Source organism: Esox lucius, chromosome 11, assembly GCF_011004845.1.
Source record: "Esox lucius isolate fEsoLuc1 chromosome 11, fEsoLuc1.pri, whole genome shotgun sequence".
NCBI lineage: Eukaryota > Metazoa > Chordata > Actinopteri > Esociformes > Esocidae > Esox > Esox lucius.
Genome location: NC_047579.1, coordinates 50,099,770 through 50,121,825, shown reverse-complemented (window position 1 = coordinate 50,121,825; position 22,056 = coordinate 50,099,770). Strand labels below are relative to the sequence as shown.

The 22,056-nt window shown below is 44.4% G+C and overlaps 1 protein-coding gene across 5 annotated transcripts in view; it reads left to right on the top strand.

Moving 5' to 3' along the window:
• The first annotated feature begins 5,640 nt into the window (after positions 1-5,640).
• Positions 5,641-22,056, top strand: part of plppr2a (phospholipid phosphatase related 2a) — a 61,878-nt gene continuing 45,462 nt past the window's right edge. For 2 of the 5 annotated variants that reach the window (XM_029123699.2, XM_029123697.2), the window contains exons 1-2: positions 5,641-6,167; positions 10,502-10,624. In XM_029123699.2, the coding sequence (XP_028979532.1) occupies positions 10,556-10,624 (69 nt within the window). In that variant the 5' untranslated portion in view covers positions 5,641-6,167; positions 10,502-10,555. Of the gene's footprint in view, positions 6,168-6,238; positions 10,330-10,501; positions 10,625-22,056 lie in introns of those variants that run through there. The other 3 variants (XM_029123695.2, XM_029123694.2, XM_034295371.1) reach the window with 3 other exon arrangements.

Here is a 22,056-nt window from a genome sequence, read left to right as displayed (position 1 = left end):
CCATCTTATAAAAATTTGTTTTTAGGTTAGATTTAAAGGAATGCACTGACATAGCATCTCATTCTGTGGTAGGCTGTTCCAGAGTCTAGGGGCCCATATAGCAAAGGCCCGGTTCCCTTTAGTTTTCGGTCTAGAAGAAGTCCTTTTACAGCTGATCTGAGAGGCCTGGTTGTGCAGTATGGGTGGAGCATGTCACTAATGTAATCAGGTGCCAGACCATGTAGTGCCTTAAAAGTGATATGTAGAATTTAAAAATCTACTCTGAACTTAAACGCTGGGGTTATATGAGACTTTGATTTAGTCCTTGTAGAAGTCTGGCAGCTGAATTCTGTACAACTGGAGTTTAACTAGGGACTATTGAGGCATGTAAACAAAGCATTACAGTAGTCTAGGTGAGATGAAATTAAAGCATGTATAGTTTTCTCAGTGTCCTCAAAAGATAAAACCGATCTTAATTTGGCAATGTTTCTAAGTTGTTAAAAGCAAATATTTTTGGTGTTATATTCAAATCGTAATTCTGGATCAAAGAAAACTCCCAGATTTCTGGCCACAGGCACAATATTTTTGTGTGCCATCCCAGAGCCAACCGAACTTCATCTGAAATAGATAATAATTAAAATTAAAATAAAACTTCAGTTTTATCAGTGTTTTACTGAAGAAAATTATTGGACATCCAGTTTGTAACGTCCTTCCAGGGAATTATGCAAAACACACAACTTCCTCAAGTCATTTGGCTTAACCGACAAATACAACTGTGTATCATCTGCATAACAATGAAATGTAATGCTGCCGAATTACACCATCTAATGGGAGCATATACCGAGAAAACAGGATTGACCTCGGAACGCCACGTATGACAGGTACAGAGGAAAACATATACTTGTTAATGGACACTACAAAGCTCTGTTTGACAGATACGACTTGAACCAATCTAGTGCAATCCCTAAGATCCCAACCCAGTTTCTAAGTCTGTCAATTAAAATGTTGTGGTCTATGGTGTCGAAAATACCCAGCCTTGATATCCTCAATTACCTTATTGTAAGATAATAGCATCTCCTTCATCTAGATGTAATGGACATGTAGTTTAGTCATTATCCATTTTCGTTCTGCTTTTCTACATGTCTTCTTAAGGTTTCGTATGTTCTCTTCCAACCAAGGGTAACGTTTTGATTCAGGCCTTGACCTAGATCTAAAAGGAGCAGTTTCATCAAGAGGGCTTTGACATAGTTTGTTGAATCTATTTAGTGATATGTCAGTACTACATGTGGCATACAGGTTTTCACTTATGACTAGGATAAAAATGAAAATGTTGAAGACGAATGTTAAATAAAGAATATTATGATTTTCCTTTTTGGGGAAAGCAGTAAGCAGGACAGCCCTCAATTGGTTGGCGATTTTGGTTTCCATTGAATGTTATTTGGTTCTCAATGAATTACTCAATGTACAGTAAAGATGTTGATCTTTAATATACTTAATTCATCGAGACCCAATGTGTGATTTAGGTGTTCCCTTAATTTCTTTGAGCTGTGTATTTGGAACTACATATGAAAAGGCTACTTTTTCATGTTGAGAAACATATTCAAATCCCTGCATTGTAAACATACTTAGTATACATTATACACATGGCTTTGTTGGCGAGAAACGTATTACTGCCTCATTATGATAATGTTCAGTCCCCACGTAAAGTTTTGTTTAGGTAAATGGGGCCTAGCTTGGGGTAACTAACCAGTATGGGCAAATAAAAACTGTAGTATTCACTCTAGTTTACTAAGACATACCTGGACCTCTACCTATAAAAAGAACACCTATGAAAACCCCATTAATAATCACGGGATTATTCGCGAGAGGGAAAGCCATAATCCGCTACAGTGCCTGCTTGGCCGCGTGGCTGGTCTAGGGCAGATCGAACCATTCTTCAGCGGTGAGGACAGGGGGGACAGAGCGTGATAATCAGCTCCACAAGACGTGCACTCCTTGTCATTGTAATGAGGTTGTGTCCGCAGCCAAATTTACCAAATGGGTAATTGTTTTGCGCGCAGGTTATCTACCTGTCACTCAGGGTGCCAGCCTGTGCCGGCCCCCAACCTTGCAGCGTTCCCCATTAAAACGGGGCCCGCTGCTGCATACATCTACATCTCATTAAGACCACAACGCCCGGTACCTCAGCGCGGCCATCTGCCTCTGGACCCCATCTGTCGGGCTCACGGTAACGCGCACCTCCTCCCCCAAGCCGGAAGGCTTTATTGCCGTCTCTCTCAAACGAGACGCTCCGTCCGATCCCATAAAAATCACTGCAGCGTATAAAACAAATCAGGAGACAGGGTTTATGTTCTAATCGGCACCAAAGCTCTTCACCGTAGCCCCCGTTGCTTGCCCGGGCCAGCCCACGTGCTGTATCCATTCTGTTATTGTCGGTGCCAGCCTGGGGCGGCCCAATTCGCCATTGACTACAGTTCAGCTACAGCTGACACACAGACCTGCAGGAGGGTGGAGGTTGTTTGCGTAACACTGAGGTCACTTTGGCATTTGCGCGGCTGGCTTGTCGCCCTGAGCATCCTCTGCTCCCTCTTACATCTGTACTTCCTAAGTGTTCATTGTTCTGTTGCTTACTCATGGCGCCAACAAAAAGCCAAAAATAAATGTCTGTTTAGACAGCAGACCAAGTGCTGGAAAATGGCAACGTTGTGTTGGTCAGTATATATTACAATAGAGTGCAGTCTGTTAAATCAAGTAGCTCACATTTAAAATCAGAGTGACATTAGAACAATGACCAATGTAGCCCAATCGCTGGGCCAGAATAATGACTTCTGACAACTGTGGCTTTGGGCTTGTTTACATCATGTTATATTTTCCCAGAGGTATCGAAGATGACTTTGTCTAAACTGGTAGATATCAATAGCTCCTGACGCCACCTTCTGAGGTAGTGTGCGCCACATTTTCAATTGAGCCCCCCCCCCCACAGTTTTGCATGTGGGGGCAGAATTGTTTTGGACGCATATCACTCGATTGATGGACTCAAACCTGTGTGGTGTGTCTCAAACATGCCGGTGTAAATTCAAACACAAACTAATATGCAAACGGAGAAAAGTCTATCTACTGTTCTCTCTCATGTGTGTATTCATGTGTGTGTGTGTCTGTTTGGGTTCATGCAAATATCTTTGTTTCACCTGTAGTCCATATTTTTCATGTCATCACAGGAATATATCCAGTTAATTGTGGACATAATTCCAAACCACTGGATGTGTTCTCTCTTTTTAGTTTATTTCTTTGCTTGGATCTCAGACTGCCCTATCACATGCACGCCAATCCAATGAAAAACCCTCAAACAATGAATCACTTAAATAAGTAAAACTGTTTACAGAGTAAAACCATGTGTGTTACATTGCAACCTACACATCTGTGTTTGTTGGTGCAGTGTCCATGTATGCTCACTGGTGTACACCCATAAAGTCAGCCCATGTTGTGTTTCTGTTTGGGTCTAGGTGTGCAGTTGGGAGACAGGGTTACTGTGGTAACAACAAATCCTACATCTCCCACAAAGAGACCCCCCCCCCCCTCATGAACATCCTCCCTTCATTTCCCTACCATTATCCATCCTCACGTGACCTCCTCGCCCCTCCCCTGCACCGCTCCTTACCTCCTCGCCCCTCCCCTACACCGCTCCTTACCTCCTCGCCCCTCCCCTACACCGCTCCTTACCTCCTAGCCCCTCCCCTACACCGCTCCTTACCTCACTGTCCCTCCCCTCTTCTTCGTACCTCTCTATTCTTCCCCTCATTCCTCTAACTCTCTCTGTCCCTCCCTCCTCCATTTCTCCTTGCCAACCGCGGTCTTTAATGACCAGTCAGGAAGGCATCCTGGCTTCCTGACTGGTCAGCAAGAGATGGGAGGGTAGGAGAGGACTGAAGCGAGGGGAGGCGATGGGAGGGGACAGGAGAGGATTGGTGAGGAGAAAGGAGAGGAGAGGGGAGGGATGGGGAGAGCAGAGGAGAGGGGGCCCATGGGACGGCCATCTAATGTGCCGTAAACCATAACGCCCTAATAACGAGAACATTGCTCATTTCCTCCATGATGTAGCTGCATCTCATCCCTTTTCTAACAGTCCCAGAGAGCTGGCACAGTAACACATGCACAGCATTGGAGGAGGGGTAGTGGGGGGGCGGGGAGGGGCGGCAGTGGGCTGGGGCTATGCCTCATCAATCATCATTTTACCTCAGACGAATAAAAATATCCCCCAGTATTATACCATTGACGGACATACTCTTGTATATGATTATGATCGTTTTTATGTAGTATACAGGCTGATTACAAGTACATTAACTTGCATTGCCATAAGGATTAACCCTAGTAGGTGGGTTGTTTTGAACTGTATGTACATGTATTAAATTATAATGTATGTATATAGGTCAGATGGCATACAGAGTGCTTTGTATTCTAAGAACATCTGACTAATGGCATCCTAGTCGTAATGCCATATTAATCAAGTGAGCCCGTCATTGTGAAATTACCTGTGGTTGTCCTCCTGATTCATTAAACCTTTGTGGAGCTGGAAGCGCTTAGAGATCTATTGCTCATTGAGTTTCGACTAATGTGGACGGGCTAGAGCTCAGAGGACACCATGACATTTTCCTAAAAACTGTTGATTCACGCTTCCAAAGAACAGTTCACAGTTACAAAGGAAAAAAGTCCTGTTGCTACTCAACTTCATCACGAACAGTGAGTTACGTTTGGTGGGATACTAAAACCCAAGAGCTCTTCTGGTCATAAGGAGTTCAATTCACGTCACTACTCTAATACGTTTAAATAGAGTGTAGGATCAGAGATATTGCGACTAGGCTGTGGGGGGTATATCTTCTACCTTGGTGACTCAGTCTTAAGATAGAGCGAGGTGTATTCTGAAGGCGTGCGCGCCACGATGATTCAGATGGGAGCTGATCGCGGCTGCATTGAAGTCCCCTGCTAACTGAATGAGGACATTCCTTAGGCACTGAAACTGTGAGCAACCAGACCTTCGCGTCGCGCTGACGTACTGTAGCAGGGTTCGCGCTGGAAGAGGTACATTGAGCCCTCATTTTCCCTGGAGGGTTACAAATTCACAATAGGGCAGACGGCAAATATTAAGAGTATCAGTGCTTGTCAGTGATATTAAGACGATGAGCCTGTGAAACACATGTCTAATTTGACCCAACCCCTGTGTCTTTATCAGTCTGTCTCGTTCAGTCTCTGTCTGTCTCTTCACCACTCACTCTCCCCTTCAACGGATCCCCTCTGGCTGCTTACCCATTCCTGTTAACGTTGGTAACCAGCAGGCAGCCCCCCCCACCCCATCTCTTATGAGTCCTGACCTGCAGAATGAAACCTGCACCACCACTAGATCAATAGCCATGTATAATTAACCCACATTCGGGTTGTGTGCCCTGAAGCAGCCTGATGCGCGGAGGCACACCTGGGCTCCCTCCGTCCCTCCCCTCTACACTCTGTTTGGGTTTACATCTTCTCCCTCCTTTTTTGAGAGAGAGAGAGTGAACAGAGAGAGAGGGAGAAGGACAGCGGGAGAGAGAGGAGGAGACACGCTTTGAATACAAATGAGACTCTCCAGTGGCACAGATACCACACACCCCTCTCCATATTTCTCTCATTCACATATAGATTCACATTCTCTCTCTCCCTCTTCCACACACACTCTCTCTCCCTCTTCCACACACACTCTCTCTCCCTCTTCCACACACACTCTCTCTCCCTCTTCCACACACACTCGCTCTCCGTCGCCTTTTCGGCTGTATTGGAAACCAGCAGAGCACATGCAGTAATTCCCGCCACTTAATTGATTAGCCCAGGCTGCTTATTTGAAGAGACTAATTAGAAGGGAGAGTATGTTGAGTGTGTGAGGAGGGCTGGAGAGTCACTGGCGTGCTTTATTTCTGTATGTGTGTGTGTGTGTGTGTATGTCTGAGGAGCTCCAGTCACGCTTCACTCTGGAGCAGGCGAAGAGAGGGGGCAGATTGAGTAGGGACAGAGAAGAGGCGAAGAGAGGAGATCGCGCAGCAGCTGAGGGGGGGGAGAGATTTTCACTGCACTTTCCCTCGTCTGGCATGGCGTCCGCATAGGAATCTGGTGCCACGGCAACCGAGGAGCCAAGCAGCGGCGGCCGGAGCGAGGTGTCTGCGGTAAGAGGAGGGGGGGGGGGTTCTCCTGTTCGCGGTCTGTTTTGCTCCCCCCCCCCCCCCCCCCTGCATGGGTCGCAGAGTGAGGAGCTCTAGCGTGTTAGCATTGCTTTGTACGTCCATGGGTCGGATTGTAGTCCGATGCGCTGAGGCAGTTGGGGTCTGTCTGGTGTTGACACAGTGGCACGGGGGCGGGGTGCGCTTTTGTTACTGTGTGGTGGTGCGTTTGTGCATTCCGCACACTGGTGTCTGCAGCCTTGATTCAGGGGTCTGGTTTCAGTGAGACACGTCCATCCAGAGCAACGCACACTCTTTCAACATGCTACCATACTGCCTGGATCGCGCACACCCAGACAGCGGCACAGTGACCACAGCCATTTGGACTGATGTCTTTGATAGTGACTGGTAGGGGGAGAGTATTCGGCAGTGAAGACTGGCCTCATGCAGTGTGGAAGTCATGTAGATGCTGCATTACTGTGTCGGGGGGGGGGCACATTCAAACAGGAAAGGACAGCGCTTTACGTATATTGCGATTTGCTCTTTTGTACTCCTGTTAGAATTTCAACTAACAGGTCATATGCAGTTTACTCTTATCACACTGCACAAGGAAAGTCTTACTTGCTGGTTTTTTATTGATTATACAAAAAAAGACCACAATAAAAATATAAATAAACACATTTTGCAGCGATATTAATAATAATTATTATAATCGCAACCTCTACGTGCATATGAAACCTCTCTGTGTAGTGTTAATATATCTGTGCGTATATGGTAGGAGAAGGCAGCCATGATTCAGATTGTTCTCCAATTAACCATTGTGTCCCAGGGTGCTCATGCATGCGCATGTTGCTGTGTGTACGAGGGAAGAGCGGGAACTTATGGCTGTCTAGGCTCTGAGTCACCTGTCTACTCAGATTACCAAGCTCACTGATATTCCTTCAAATACATTCTCCTCCCAACCCCATCTCTCTCTTTTTCTTGGGTATCTTCCCATGTTTGCCAACAATTGTTTGGCCTCCTCCTCTTGCTGCCCCCCCCCCTTTTTCCTTTCTTTATCTTTCTGTCTGTTGGTCTGAAATCAAAGTATTTTAGTCACATGTTTAGTTTATGTGTGAAGTAATAGTGAAATTCCTACTTTTGCAAGAATGTAGGGAAATGTAAATAGAAAGATAAAATGAATGTGTGCTTGTGTTGGCTGCAGTGTGGAAGTAAAGACATGTTGGATTCTGTGATGGATGGCAAGCCAATTAGAGGACCGTTTTCACCCTGCCTAGCTTATCAAATCCAGGTGGACATACCCATGCATACACACATGTTAGGATACTGTAGACTTGTGGTGCAGGGGAGGGGGGGGCAGATGCTTAGAAAACAACACAGACACTCTCACACACACACACACACACACACACATACATATATACATGCAGATATGCAGGCCGGAAAGGAATGGGCTAACAAATAACACTCTCTTATTTCTGGTAATAATTCCTGTCCTACTTTTATGTTTTACTCAGTAGCTGCCTCTCCTCTCTCCTTGCCAACCTACAAAGTTTCTTCTTTTTTTTTTGGTATGTACCATATTTGAACACACAAAGGCTAATGCTGGATAGACAACTGTCCAATTTCAAACGGCAACGCCCGTGTTCTCTCTTGCTGTCCTACTTGCTGTCCTAACTAACACCCTGATTCCAGATACCCTGTTGTCCACACACACATTACAGCACCCATCTGCTACTGGGATCAGTAGAGCAGGATCAGCAACACACTCTGGATTATTTTCCTTTACCTGGGGCGTCAGCATGTCCTCAGAGACAGCTACAAGATATTTCCTGGCCAGGCAGCAGAGAGATACCGCGACAGATAGAGAGGAAGACAGAGAGACAGAGAGTGTGTGTGAGAGAGAGAGAGAGAGAGAGAGAGAGAGAATGTGTGAGAGAACCGTCTGTGATGTTCCTTCTGCTGCTAAGAGCCCAGACCTCATGCCTTATTCATCCTCTCGGTCTATTCTCTGCCTGTTTGGCAGTGTGGCGAACAACTGGAGAAAGTGGCGTAGTGCTCCAGCAGAGGTCAATGTGACTATGTCCAGGAACAGAGATCAGTGTGACTATGTCCAGGAACAGAGGTCAGTGTGACTATGTCCAGGAACAGAGGTCAGGGTGACTATGTCCAGGAACAGAGGTCAGTGTGACTATGTCCAGGAACAGAGGTCAGGGTGACTATGTCCAGGAACAGATATCAATGTGACTATGTCCAGGAACAGAGGTCAATGTGACTATGTCCAGGAACAGAGGTCAATGTGACTATGTCCAAGAACAGAGGTCAGTGTGACTATGTCCAGGAACAGAGATCAATGTGACTATGTCCAGGAACAGAGGTCAGTGTGACTATGTTCAGGAACAGAGGTCAGTGTGACTATGTTCAGGAACAGAGATCAGTGTGACTTTGTCCAGGAACAGAGGTGAATGTGACTATGTCCAGGAACAGAGGTCAGTGTGACTATGTCCAGGAACAGAGGTCAGTGTGACTATGTTCAGGAACAGAGATCAGTGTGACTTTGTCCAGGAACAGAGGTGAATGTGACTATGTCCAGGAACAGAGGTCAGTGTGACTATGTCCAGGAACAGAGGTCAGTGTGACTATGTCCAGGAACAGAGGTCAATGTGACTATGTCCAGGAACAGAGGTGAATGTGACTATGTCCAGGAACAGAGGTCAGTGTGACTGTGTCCAGGAACAGAGATCAGTGTGACTATGTCCAGGAACAGAGGTCAATGTGACTATGTCCAGGAACAGAGGTGAATGTGACTATGTCCAGGAACAGAGGTCAGTGTGCCTATGTCCAGGAACAGAGATCAATGTGACTATGTCCAGGAACAGAGATCAATGTGACTATGTCCAGGAACAGAGATCAATGTGACTATGTCCAGGAACAAAGGTCAGTGTGACTATGTCCAGGAACAGAGGTCAATGTAAGTATGTCCAGGAACAGAGGTGAATGTGACTATGTCCAGGAACAGAGGTGAATGTGACTATGTCCAGGAACAGAGGTCAGTGTGACTATGTCCAGGAACAAAGGTCAGTGTGACTATGTCCAGGAACAGAGGTCAATGTGACTATGTCCAGGAACAGAGGTGAATGTGTCTATGTCCAGGAACAGAGGTCAGTGTGACTGTGTCCAGGAACAGAGATCAGTGTGACTATGTCCAGGAACAGAGGTCAATGTGACTATGTCCAGGAACAGAGATCAGTGTGACTATGTCCAGGAACAGAGGTCAGTGTGACTATGTCCAGGAACAGAGGTCAGGGTGACTATGTCCAGGAACAGATATCAATGTGACTATGTCCAGGAACAGAGGTCAATGTGACTATGTCCAGGAACAGAGGTCAATGTGACTATGTCCAAGAACAGAGGTCAGTGTGACTATGTCCAGGAACAGAGATCAATGTGACTATGTCCAGGAACAGAGGTCAGTGTGACTATGTTCAGGAACAGAGATCAGTGTGACTTTGTCCAGGAACAGAGGTGAATGTGACTATGTCCAGGAACAGAGGTCAATGTGACTATGTCCAGGAACAGAGGTCAATGTGACTATGTCCAAGAACAGAGGTGAATGTGACTATGTCCAGGAACAGAGGTCAGTGTGACTATGTCCAGGAACAGAGGTCAGTGTGACTATGTCCAGGAACAGAGGTCAGTGTGACTATGTCCAGGAACAGAGGTCAGTGTGACTATGTTCAGGAACAGAGATCAGTGTGACTTTGTCCAGGAACAGAGGTGAATGTGACTATGTCCAGGAACAGAGGTCAATGTGACTATGTCCAGGAACAGAGGTCAATGTGACTATGTCCAAGAACAGAGGTGAATGTGACTATGTCCAGGAACAGAGGTCAGTGTGACTATGTCCAGGAACAGAGGTCAGTGTGACTATGTCCAGGAACAGAGGTCAGTGTGACTATGTCCAGGAATAGAGGTCAATGTGACTATGTCCAGGAATTGGAAATGTTTTTACTAAATAGTTTGTTTTATATTAGTATTAGTGTTTCCTGTCCAATCTGTTTAGGGTCCTGTCAAGACCATTTGAGCTGGGTGAACAGTAGATGCTCAAACTGTCCTCGGGTAGAACACCCAGACCCCCAGTAGATTCTACTCTGTCCAAGTCAGGCAGGTGTGTGTTTGCCCACGTGCAGATACATACAATACATTGTTATTCCATAATACCCACTAATGCAACAGGAGACCATTTAATCTTATACTTTTATCTTATATCTTATACTTTTAACTTGGCCTCGAGCAACCGAAGATCAATACTTACTGACCTGGGACTCTTTCCTCTACAGAAGTAAGGTGTTAGAGAGCTGGAGAGAGGGAAGAAGAGCGAGAACCCGACAAGGATGGCAGCAGAGGAGAAACCTGGGGTGAAGAACAGCAGCTCAATCGTTCCCTGTTTTCTTTTTGTTGAGGTGAGTGGTGGGCTGTTCCTTTTCCTATTAGTGTGACTCCATTCAAGACCAGGAGGAAATTCAATTCCTCTGATTGGTTTTTAAGGTGAAATGATGTTGCCACAAGCAGCACTGCAGATATTGAGAAAAGCAAAATGCTTGGCTGTCACTCAGTTTGACTCTGTCACTCAGCTTGACTCTGTCACTCAGCTTGACTCTGTCACTCAGCTGGACTCTGTAACTCAGCTGGACCCTGTCACTCAGCTGGACTCTGTCACTCAGCTTGACTCTGTCACTCAGCTGGACCCTGTCACTCAGCTGGACTCTGTCACTCAGCTTGACTCTGTCACTCAGCTGGACCCTGTCAATCAGCTGGACTCTGTCACTCAGCTGGACTCTGTCACTCAGCTTGACTCTGTCACTCAGCTGGACTCTGTCACTCAAACTTCTCACAGTCACTCAGAACATGCTCATGGGCATTAATTCGTTTCATGCTATTACAGCATGGTAGCCACGAGGACAAAACAAAGATGAACTTATGCATCATTCATAGTTCTTCACTATAGTTTTTACATTAACGTCTTTTAAAAGCATGATAAATAAATAATCAGAGATGGGCCATTCTTTGCCTTATCCAGGCCTTTTTTTTATTTTTAATCTTTTACTTTACTGAGCAAAAAGTAGTGTCATGATTTCAACAACGCCATTTATATTTATTTGTGAATTTTGAAAAACCTATGTACAAAATGTTCCATGCTATGGTAATTTTGTTTAGAAATATTTGCTAGATAGCTGCTGTAGTGACATTACATTATCACAGTGAACAGAAGTGAACAGGTGTTCACCAACAGTGTAGTATTGAGTGGGGGTGTGCCCATCACATCCTATTTGTATTCATTATAGTATCCTTTTGTTAGACAGGACAATTGTAATCTGATATACTTGTGATCGGAATCCCCAGAAGTGCATTTTAAATGATGGTGAAGTCTACATCTGCATGTTGTTGCTCCAGCATTCATAGCACTTGTCAGTCTGATATTGATGTTCCTTAACTCACTCAAAACTTGTTGGTAGTTTTAAATGTGGAGCATATGTTTTTCTCAGTGCAAAAGTGGTGCAATAAAGGCAGTATATGTATGCTGAAACTCACTCAACGTTTCTTGCAACTTTAATTGTTACAGTATCTGGTGTAGCCTTCTGCCTGGTTTTCACACTTATTTGGTTTGTGATGTCTTACACATAGTTTCTGATCCATTAAAGTATGACTAAACCGTGTTTCATATAGGTAGTGATTGAACACATGTGGTCTGGCTGAGACCCATCTTTTAGCTCCCTATTCGCTGTACTTCTCTACTGCACTGTCTGTCAGATAGACCGTGATTTACCCTGAGCCAGGGGGATCCTTTCTTCTTTAGACACTCCTCAGCAGCCCATTGCCATGGTAACCAATCAGGTGATTTCAGATGCTCTCTCTCTCTTATTGGCACGGTAAAACCAGAAAAGGAACCAGGCCGATGATTTTCCTTTGCAATGTTGTTGTTTTTTCTATTGATCAAAAATCATACTGCCGCAATTGCATATTGTAGTATTTTGTTTATCAATGTTTGATCTGTTTTCAAATTTCTGTGGGAAATATTTTAGTCTAATTTGGCCAAACATTTGGCAGGAGTTTAGGAAGTTCAGCTGCCTGTATACTTCATTTTTGGGGCTCTCTATTACAGTACCTGGCTGCCTATGGTGGCCCCTTTCAATTGCAAGGCAATTTATTTTGGATCAGTCATCGTGTTATGGAATTTTGCATTTGCTATCTGTTTCCAAAGTTTTTGGTGGATTCCAGTGTCTCAAATCTTAATCTTCCGTTGGTTTGGTTGCTTCTGTGTTGTCGTCATGTTGCCCTGTTGTGTCTGTCTGTGTTTGTTAATAGATTCTCAATACCAGGCCCACCTTTTTTTTTACGGACGGTTTAGAATCCCTTTCCTTTAGTTGGTTGGTAAATTCAGTGGCTCTTTTGTGCATTTTGATTGTTAGTTGTCTTATCCTAATTCTGTTCTTCATGCAATCTTGGGGTTTTGCAGTGTACTCTGAGGATACCTTTGCAGAATTTTTCATGCGGAGTCTCAAATGGCTGTTGGTCCCATTTTAACTTTTCGTTGGACAGTGGACCCCAGACCTCTTGAAGTAGGGAGTTCCCTAACATATTATATTCTAAATAACATGTATCTAACTGTCTCACCTCCTGGTACAGGTGGTGAGACAACTTTAACCACACCACATGACCACACACTTGAGGATTATGCTCTGTTCATCCTTCTCTCAATCCTGACAGGTTTCGCAGTCCCTGCCACTGAGAAACATCCCAATAGCATGATGCTCCCACCACCATTCTTCTCACTGTTGGGATGGTATAAGCCAGGTGATGAGCGGTATGTTGTTTTCTTGTCAGAGGTAGCTCTTGACATTCAGTCCTAATAGTTCGATTTTGGTCTCATCAGACAAGAGTCTTTCACCTCATGCTCTCACTTTTTGCCGGACCGCGTAAGCAGAGCTGGCTAAGAAGAGCAAATGTCTCTTACTGAGTGACTGACTGACTGACAACCCCTTGTTAAATATCGTAGTGGTTAGAGAAGCGGACTTGTTAACTATAGGTCCTGAGTCTCCTTGCAGGCGATGCGTAGTACGCATTATGAGGTATTCCGGATAGACTGGTTAAAACCGTTAGTATATACATTATGGTAAGCCTGAAATAAAACCCTTTATGGTAATATTGCGACTGTTTCTGGTGGATTTTCAAAGTACACATGTCAGGATAGACAAACACATTTGCTGGCTTAACAACGTAGTTACAATATCGTAAGCCTTAACTGAAACTGTATACGGTTATATTGCGACTGTTTCTGGCATGGAAAAGTTCATCTTCAGTCTCGCTAGCAATAGCTCAATTCTTATGATTATTCCTAGGAAGTTAGTAGATACTAGTAAGCCTATTTAACACAATCCTCAATGGAGTCTAGCGACTGCTGAAACCTGTAATGCCGTGGCGTAGTGGTTAACGACAGTCTCTCACATATGGAAGATCTATGTTCGTGTCTATTGAGAGCAATGATATTTATAAATTATTTCTGGTAGATTCCACGATTATCTTGTCTTTTCACTTGATGAAAAAGTTAGTTATCATCGCCTTTATTGATAGCTATTGTATAAATGTAATTCACTAATGAAAGAAAAAACTAAGTTGTTTTGCCATGAAAGAAAAAAACAAGTTCCTGTGCCATGAAATTAAATAGCTTTGGCAGATTCACTAGCAATTGCTCAATTCTTATGATTATTCCAGTAAGTTAGTAGATACTGGTAAAGCGTATTACTGGCTATTAAGCTGTTAAAAAGGCCAGTGGCAAATGCAATACATAGTAAGAAACGTTTAACTGTCAGTTTACCTGTATTAATTTAATTAATTAATGGCCAATTAACTATTAAAACGGCCGCAATACTGATACCCCACAAAAGTCTTGAGGTGCCCACACCTTCTACTGCGGGCTGGCTGAACTAGACTTGCCTGGTTTTTGTTTCCTCATGCTCGAGTCCTTTAAGTTCTTTCTAGCCACTCTGCCATAATTGAGTACTACTAGATGATTGTCCTTCTGGCAGGTTCTCGAATCTCTACAGAGAAACCCTTAAACTCTGTTATTGGCCACTGGGTTCTTTATCACCTACTTGACCATGGCCCATCTTGCCTGTTACTTAGTTTGGCCAAGTGGCCAGCTCAAGGACAGGTTTTGGTGGTTCATTCTCATTATGGGGTATTGTATTTTAACATATTTCATGTCTATGACACAACAAAATGTGGAAAAAGATTATGAATTCTTTACAAAGCCTTTTATCTGTTGATGTTTTGCTTTGCACATTGTATATAATTAAAACAGTGGGTCTATCTCCTCCATTTTAATGTTTTTTGTGCAGCCCTGTTTCTAAAAAGGTTGTGACAGTGCATAAAATAAAAACAGAATACAATGATGTGCAAATCATTTAAACCATATATTCAATAGAACAGAGTTCAAAGAAAACATATCAAATGTTGAAACTGAGACATTTTATTGTTTCTTGAAAAATATAGGCACTCTTTGAATTTGATGCTACAGTAGCAACACATTTCAAAAAAGTTGTGACAGAGCCAACAAAAGACTGGAAAAGTTGTTTAATGCTAAAAAACTAAACCTGGTGGTTCTCAACGTAAAATTGCAAAGAGTTTGTGGATCTTATCATCTACGGTACATAACATCATTAAAAGATTAAGAGAATCTGGAGAAGTCCCTGTATGCAAGGGACAAGGCAGAAAACCAAGATTGGATGGCTGGGATCTTTGGGAGCTCAGGCGGCACTGCATTAACAATAGACATAATTCTTTAGTGGAAATCACTGCATGGGCTCAGGAACACTTCCAAAAACCATTGTCTGTGAACACAGTTTGTCGTTGCATCCACAAATGCTAGTTAACTCAACCATACAAAGAATAAATTAAATATAAACAAGATCAAAAACCGCCACCACCTTCTCTGGGCCCGAACTAATTTAAGATGGACTGAGTCAAAGTGAAAAACTGTCCTGTGATCTGACGGAAAAAATATATAAATACATTTTGGGAATCATGGATGCTGCATCGTCCCAGCTATAGAGGAGAGGGACCATGCAGCTTATCAGCACACAGTTCAAAAGCCAGCATCTGTGATGGTATGGGGGTGCATTAGGGCATGTGGTATGGGTGACATGCACAACTGTGAAGGCACCATAAATGCTGAACGATATACAGCTCTGGAAAGAATTAAGAGACCACTGCACTTTTTTTGCTTTCCAAAAAACATGAAAAAGAAGGTTTTGAGTGAGGAACAGAAGCATGCAATTTGCAATGATCTCTTAATTTGAACTCTTCTGTTCCTCACTTAAAACCTTCCTTTTCGTCTTTTTTGGAAAGGAAAGAAAGTGGTGCAGTGGTCTCTTAATATTTTCTGGAGCTGTATACAGGTTTTCGAGCAACATATTCTGCTGTCCAGATGACGTCTTTTCCAGGGAATGCCTTGCTTATTTCAGCAAGACAATGCCAAACCACATTCTGCATGTGTTACAACAGCATGGCTTCATAGTAAAAGAGTCCAGGTGCCAAACTGGCCTGCCTGCAGTCCAGACCTGTCACCCACTGAAAACAGTTAGTGCATTATGAAATGAAAATACGACAAAGGAGACCCTAAAATGTTTAGCAGCTGAAATCCTATATCAAGCTAAAATTATAAAACATTTCACTTTCAAATCTACAGCAATTGGCCTCAGAGTGTTGTTAAAAGAAGAGGTGATGCAACCCAGTGGTAAACATGCCGCCGTCCCAACCTTTTTGAAACGTGTTGCTGGCATCAAATTCCAAATGGGCATGTATTTTTCCAAAAACAATAAAATGTCTCAGTTTCAACAATTGGTGTTTTTTCTTTTTACAATTTTCTATTAAATATAGGGGTAAATTATATGCACATCATTGCATTCTGTTTTTATTTGCATTTTACGCAGCATCCCAAGTTTTCTGAAAATGGGGTCATAGAATTTATGTTTGTTTCTTTGATTAAGTCTGGTTTTCTGATATTTAGGCTAGAACAGAGGACCTCAAGCATTGTATGTTCCAGAATGAGGTACAAAAGACCACAAACATTACATTTTAAATATTGTCTACTGTGTGTTTCAGTAATGAGAGGTAAGAGAACAAAGCCTTGGGGTAGTAAAAGGTTATTCAGCCCAATATAAATATAAAGTATGTGTCATGGATCCTTTGAGAATAATTTTTATGAATTCAAGATGCACAGGGAGTGTCCATTGACTTGTAGCATGGGTGAGCATGCAGGCTCCTGACCATAACGAGTCACTAGACCAGGATGTTATAAGGCTCCTGACCACAAGGAGTCACTAGACCAGGATGTTATAAGGCTCCTGACCACAAGGAGTCACTAGACCAGGATGTTATAAGGCTCCTCACCACTAGGAGTCACTAGACCAGGATGTTATAAGGCTCCTGACCACAAGGAGTCACTAGACCGGGATGTTATAAGGCTCCTGACCACTAGGAGTCACTAGACCAGGATGTTATAAGGCTCCTGACCACAAGGAGTCACTAGACCGGAATGTTATAAGGACACTGACCACAAGGAGTCACTAGACCAGGATGTTATAAGGCTCCTGACCACAAGGAGTCACTAGACCGGGATGTTATAAGGCTCCTGACCACAAGGAGTCACTAGACCAGGATGTTATAAGGCTCCTGACCACAAGGAGTCACTAGACCGGAATGTTATAAGGACACTGACCACAAGGAGTCACTAGACCAGGATGTTATAAGGCTCCTGACCACAAGGAGTCACTAGACCGGGATGTTATAAGGCTCCTGACCACAAGGAGTCACTAGACCGGGATGTTATAAGGCTCCTGACCACAAGGAGTCACTAGACCGGGATGTTATAAGGCTCCTGACCACAAGGAGTCACTAGACCAGGATGTTATAAGGCAACCTTGCATCGACATCACCCATCCACCCTGGGTGTTGCTGACCCATTTTGCTGCACATTCTACAGGACCTCAGACATTCTGTTTTTTATCACGTTGCTTGGTCGATCAGGACGTTTACACCAGAATTCTTATGATCCAAAACTAAAGCAAACTCCGGCCTTCTACCTAGATTGAGCTGACCAGTGCCCAAGTCCCCACAATAGTAGCTAAACCCACAAACCTGGTCGGTGCTGGCCAATGTGGGCCATCAGCCCCCACCCTCCTGTACTCACCTGAACAGGTGTGAAACTGAGTAAACTGGAATTTTACTATATGCCTGATATAGACATTTCTTAGACATTTATCTCTATTGTTTGGATTTCCCTTTCCTACAAGAATGTTGTAGAACAGTTGTCTGTGTTGTACATCTGACAAAAGCCGGCAACGCTCGCTCCATTTTGTAATGTTGCATTGGTTAAGTGGGACAGTTCCTGTCCTTTGTGTTAGCCAAGTAAAGTAATGCTAATGATTATTTGCGGGAGTGTTTTAGATATGTCTGCTGATAAATAGCCATATCCTAAAAAAGGGATTTGAGTTTGTTCTTGTTAGAGACCTCCTAACTCATTGTGTTGTAGTACTATTTAGTTTGTTTTCATTAAGAAGACCTCCCGACATGTTGTGTCATTAAACGAGTCAGGAATCTGTCATTAATGGACACTTCTAGCACACATTTGTGCTATGCTGTGTTTTTCTGTCTTTTACACACTTATTGTATACTTAGCAGACTTGCATACAATTTGGGAGGACATTGAATATTGCTGGTATGTAACTATGTTTTGTATTGCAACTTTATTACTTGATTGGAATAAATTGTATTTCTTTGAAATATAGATAACGACGGCATTCCTCTTTCAGTGGAGTGATAGTGAACCTAGATCCATCCTCGTGTTCGTAGAGCTACTGTTATACACATTTAAGTCTAAGCAACCAGACTTGGGTTTCCTGGGTCTCTGAACAGTCTGTCTGTGGCTAGGAACACGGGTGTACAGGTTAAAACCAAACCTGACACAATGTCTGCCATGTCGACACTGTCCAGCTCTATGGACAAGGTCAAACCTTGGATGCAGAACAACGTCCTCCAACCCAATAGCAGCAAGACAGAGGCAATGCTTATAGGTTCCCCACAACAAATCACCAACTCCTACAACATCTGACTTGCCTTTGATGGCCATATCATTCCCCTCTCCTCAGTCATTACCAATCTAGGTGGGATATTTGACCCTGCTCTCTCTTTTAAGGCCCACATTAGACATGTCTGTAAAACATAGTTTTCTCACCTTAAGAACATCTCTCGCCTGAGACCTTCCCTCACCTTCTCTGATGCCTGAAAATCTTACACATTTATTTGTTTTCTTCAGAACTGATTATGGGAATGCAGTACTAGGAGATTCAATCCATGAAATACAGCTCATCCAAAACAGGGCTGCAATCAAATAAATCTGCTCACATCACATCTCTCCTTGCTGACCTTCAGTAGGCTTCCTGAAGGCACAAAGAACTGACTTGAAAATCTGTTTCATATAGGCATTTGCTTTATAACCTCTCTAGTTAAAGCTGCTTTATTTAGCTTGGAATATGCGTTTTGACCAGTTTTTTTATTTTATTCATATGTTTGGTAGCAAATAATTCATTATGCTGACAATTAGAATAGAATGAATACATTTAAAACACGAAGAAATAACTACCATGTTTCATGGAAAATAACTAAGTGTATGTGTAATTTCTCAAGCTTTCTGTACCCTTGTGGGCGTTGCTAAGTAAACAGAGGGTCTCACGTCATTGAAGACACAGACCTGTCTTCCTCCATAGAAAATTATTAATGTCTGGGTTACTACTGATTCCACTTCTGAGTTGTGGAAATGTGTTTTTAATGGCTGTAGCAGTAATATGGAAGGGAACCTAACCTAGCTAATTGTTGAAAATTGTTGTAAGGAAATATTCTAACAATGTGCTCTACACACACTATATTTTCCCACCTAATAGCGTCAGTGACTGATTTATTCTCCATGTTTTAAATTTGCTTTCTCCTCATCAAGCCGGACTCAATTTTCATTTTTTATGGGCTTAATGGTTTGAGATATTTGGGATGCAGGGGTGTGTAAGTGTTTGGCACAAGCCTGACTCCTGTTTATAAGTGAGTGTGTGTGTGTGTGCATCATCCATCTCTGACCTCATCCAATTTGATGAATTATTCCTCTCTGTTCCATACAGGGAGACCATAACCACCAGAGGGCACTGTTATGATATAATGGTACATGTTCACAGCTGTTTTGGGAACCTCAGTGCTACTGTTTGCTGCCTGATGTGCAGTTTTGCCTGTCTATTTTATTACATTAAGCCAATAGAGCTTTGTTGTTGTTTTGGTTCATATACTGTAAGCTGTGGGGGTAATAATCAGGAGAATATGATTTGGGGTTCTTATATTTGATTTCATTAACCTTAGTTAACCACACCACTTTACATTTTATTGAAACTTTCCATACTTTTTTGCCTATGGTCAAGGTTTTCAGGATGTTTAAACTGAATTACTAACCAACCCAACCTCATTACTGTAATCTATTATTGTCTAGTGATAAAAAAAAAATCTTCCTGTAAATCACAGGAAAATAAATGGTTGAGTTTGATTGCACTTGGGATTTTACAAACTGGATTGTTAAATTAATTTCCTGAAGAAATGATTTGTTATGTAACCTCTTACATGAATTACTTTAAAACATGCAAACTCTAAAGTTTCTCAACCAAAGGCGGCCACAACACAAAGATAGGGTGTGCAACACAATATGTGATGTGTGAGTTTGGCGAGTGTGTAAACAGATGATGCAAAAAGGAAGGAAAACCAAAACCAGGAATGACGATCAAAAGGACAATTATCAGACAGATCTGGACCTCACAGTCAGTAGCGACCGACAATCCGTGAGGTGCAGTGGTGAATCAAACACTTAGAATAAATAACGGATTAGTGATGGGGAACAGGTACGTCCTTGGGGTGCCACGCAGAGCAGACGTTACAGTACCCCCCCCCCCAGTCGCGCCTCCGGGCATCACCACACGCTGGCGCCCCAGGCGACCCCCGAGGGTGAGGAGCAGGCCGGACCGGACAGCGAGCATGGAGGGCAGATGTCAGGGAGGGGTCGCGGATGTCCACCGTAACCCGCCCAGTCCACCAGGAACTGGACCCGACCCCACCGTAGCCTGGAGTCCAGGATCGACTCCACCCGATACACCGGACCCCCCAGCTACCTCCACCGGAGACGCCCCTGCAGAGTTGCATCCCCCCTGCGGTCCCTGACCCTCATATGGTGAGGAAGTCCACCGCCAGGTGTGATCAAGGCTGCTGAGGTAGTTGGAGAGCGTGTGGTTTCCCTGCTGCAGCTGATCCTGGCACCTTAGACTTTCCACATGTGGTGCACGACAGTCCTCCCCATACCAGGCCACCAATATTTCGCTCTGAGCGGCTCCAGGGTGTCCCGGATGTCCTGTGGTTGGTGTGGTATGCACCCAGGTCACCAGCTGGCCACGCACTCTGGTTATCTTGTCACTCTGGGCACATAGATCTTGTCCGGGGGGCATGATGCTGGTGGGGGGTCTCGTCTCCCTGCCATTTGTATGTCCGTGTCAAGGTCCCAGGAGACAGGACCCACAATGCAGGAGGCCGGTAAGATGGGAATGTCTTTCGGTAGTTCGCCCCCCACAGTCGTGTAGACGGGAGAGTGCGCCCGCCCGGATTGTTCTTGGTTCGGAATGCTGGAAGAAGGGGTCCACCAGGCCTAGCAGGGGTTGAGGCGCCGCGCTGCCCTGACATGTTCCAGGTTCCGGTGGTATGTCAGGATATTGAACGGCTCCCGGGTGCCCTCTAGGCAGTGTCTCCACTCCCCCAATGCCAACTTCACCGCCAGTAGATACCGGTCACCCACGTCGTAGTTCCTCTCCACAGCAGACAGTTTCGTGAAGTAGTAGGCACAGGGGTGTAGCCTGGGGGCTTTCCCGTGCTGCTGGGAAAAGACCGCCCCCCACCCCGACCGCAGACGCGTCTGCCTCAACCGTGAAGGCGTGAGGGGGTCAGGGTGTTTCAGGAGCGGGGCTGTGGTGAACCTGCCCTACAGGTCAAGAAACGCCTTCTCTGCGTCTGGGGTCCAGCGGAGACGTTGGGGCTGGCCTTTCAACGATGACACGAGTGGCACTGTGATGGTGCTGAAGTCTCGGATGAAGACGGCAAATGCAAACTCAGTGCAAACTTTCAAGTGTCTACTAAAGACTCATCTCTACAGCACGGTTCATAATTTGGTGTAGCCTGGCCAGGGGGCATGAAGGTGACCAGAAGGCTTGATACTGTCCACCCTTGCTGTCTTGCCAGGTGGGCTCTCGTCGCCACTGGGATGCCCTCCCTCCAATGCCTTTCGGGGGAAGAGTCACTGGCTTGTTGTTGTCTCTCTGTTGCGCACTTGTGCAATTGGGCTGTACTCTGCTGGAAATACTCAGCCCTCATTCAGGGTGGTTGCGGTTGGTGGGTGTCCCTTTGGTTGATGCCTGGCAATGTGGGTGGATTGATTTCCTACCTGTTGGGCCCAGTCCGGGGCCTACCCCAGGTAGGGCCACAGTGTCCCCGGACCCCCCCGTCTCAGTTCCAAGGTCTTATGCTGCTATACTATTGTGCTGAGGGATTGGGTCAGTTCTCTTTCCCCACTAAGTTCTCCTTCTCCACTATAAATCGTTGTTGATATGAGGAATGCATTTTCTAAATGTTCCCAGTCTCCTTCCGTTTGAAACTTTAGGAGGACATGAAGTCCTGGTCCACACCTGCGGAGTACCTGGTTTGGGTGGCCCTTTGCTGTCCCTGTCCTTGTCCATCTGGTCATTCTTCTGACCTAGTCTAAATT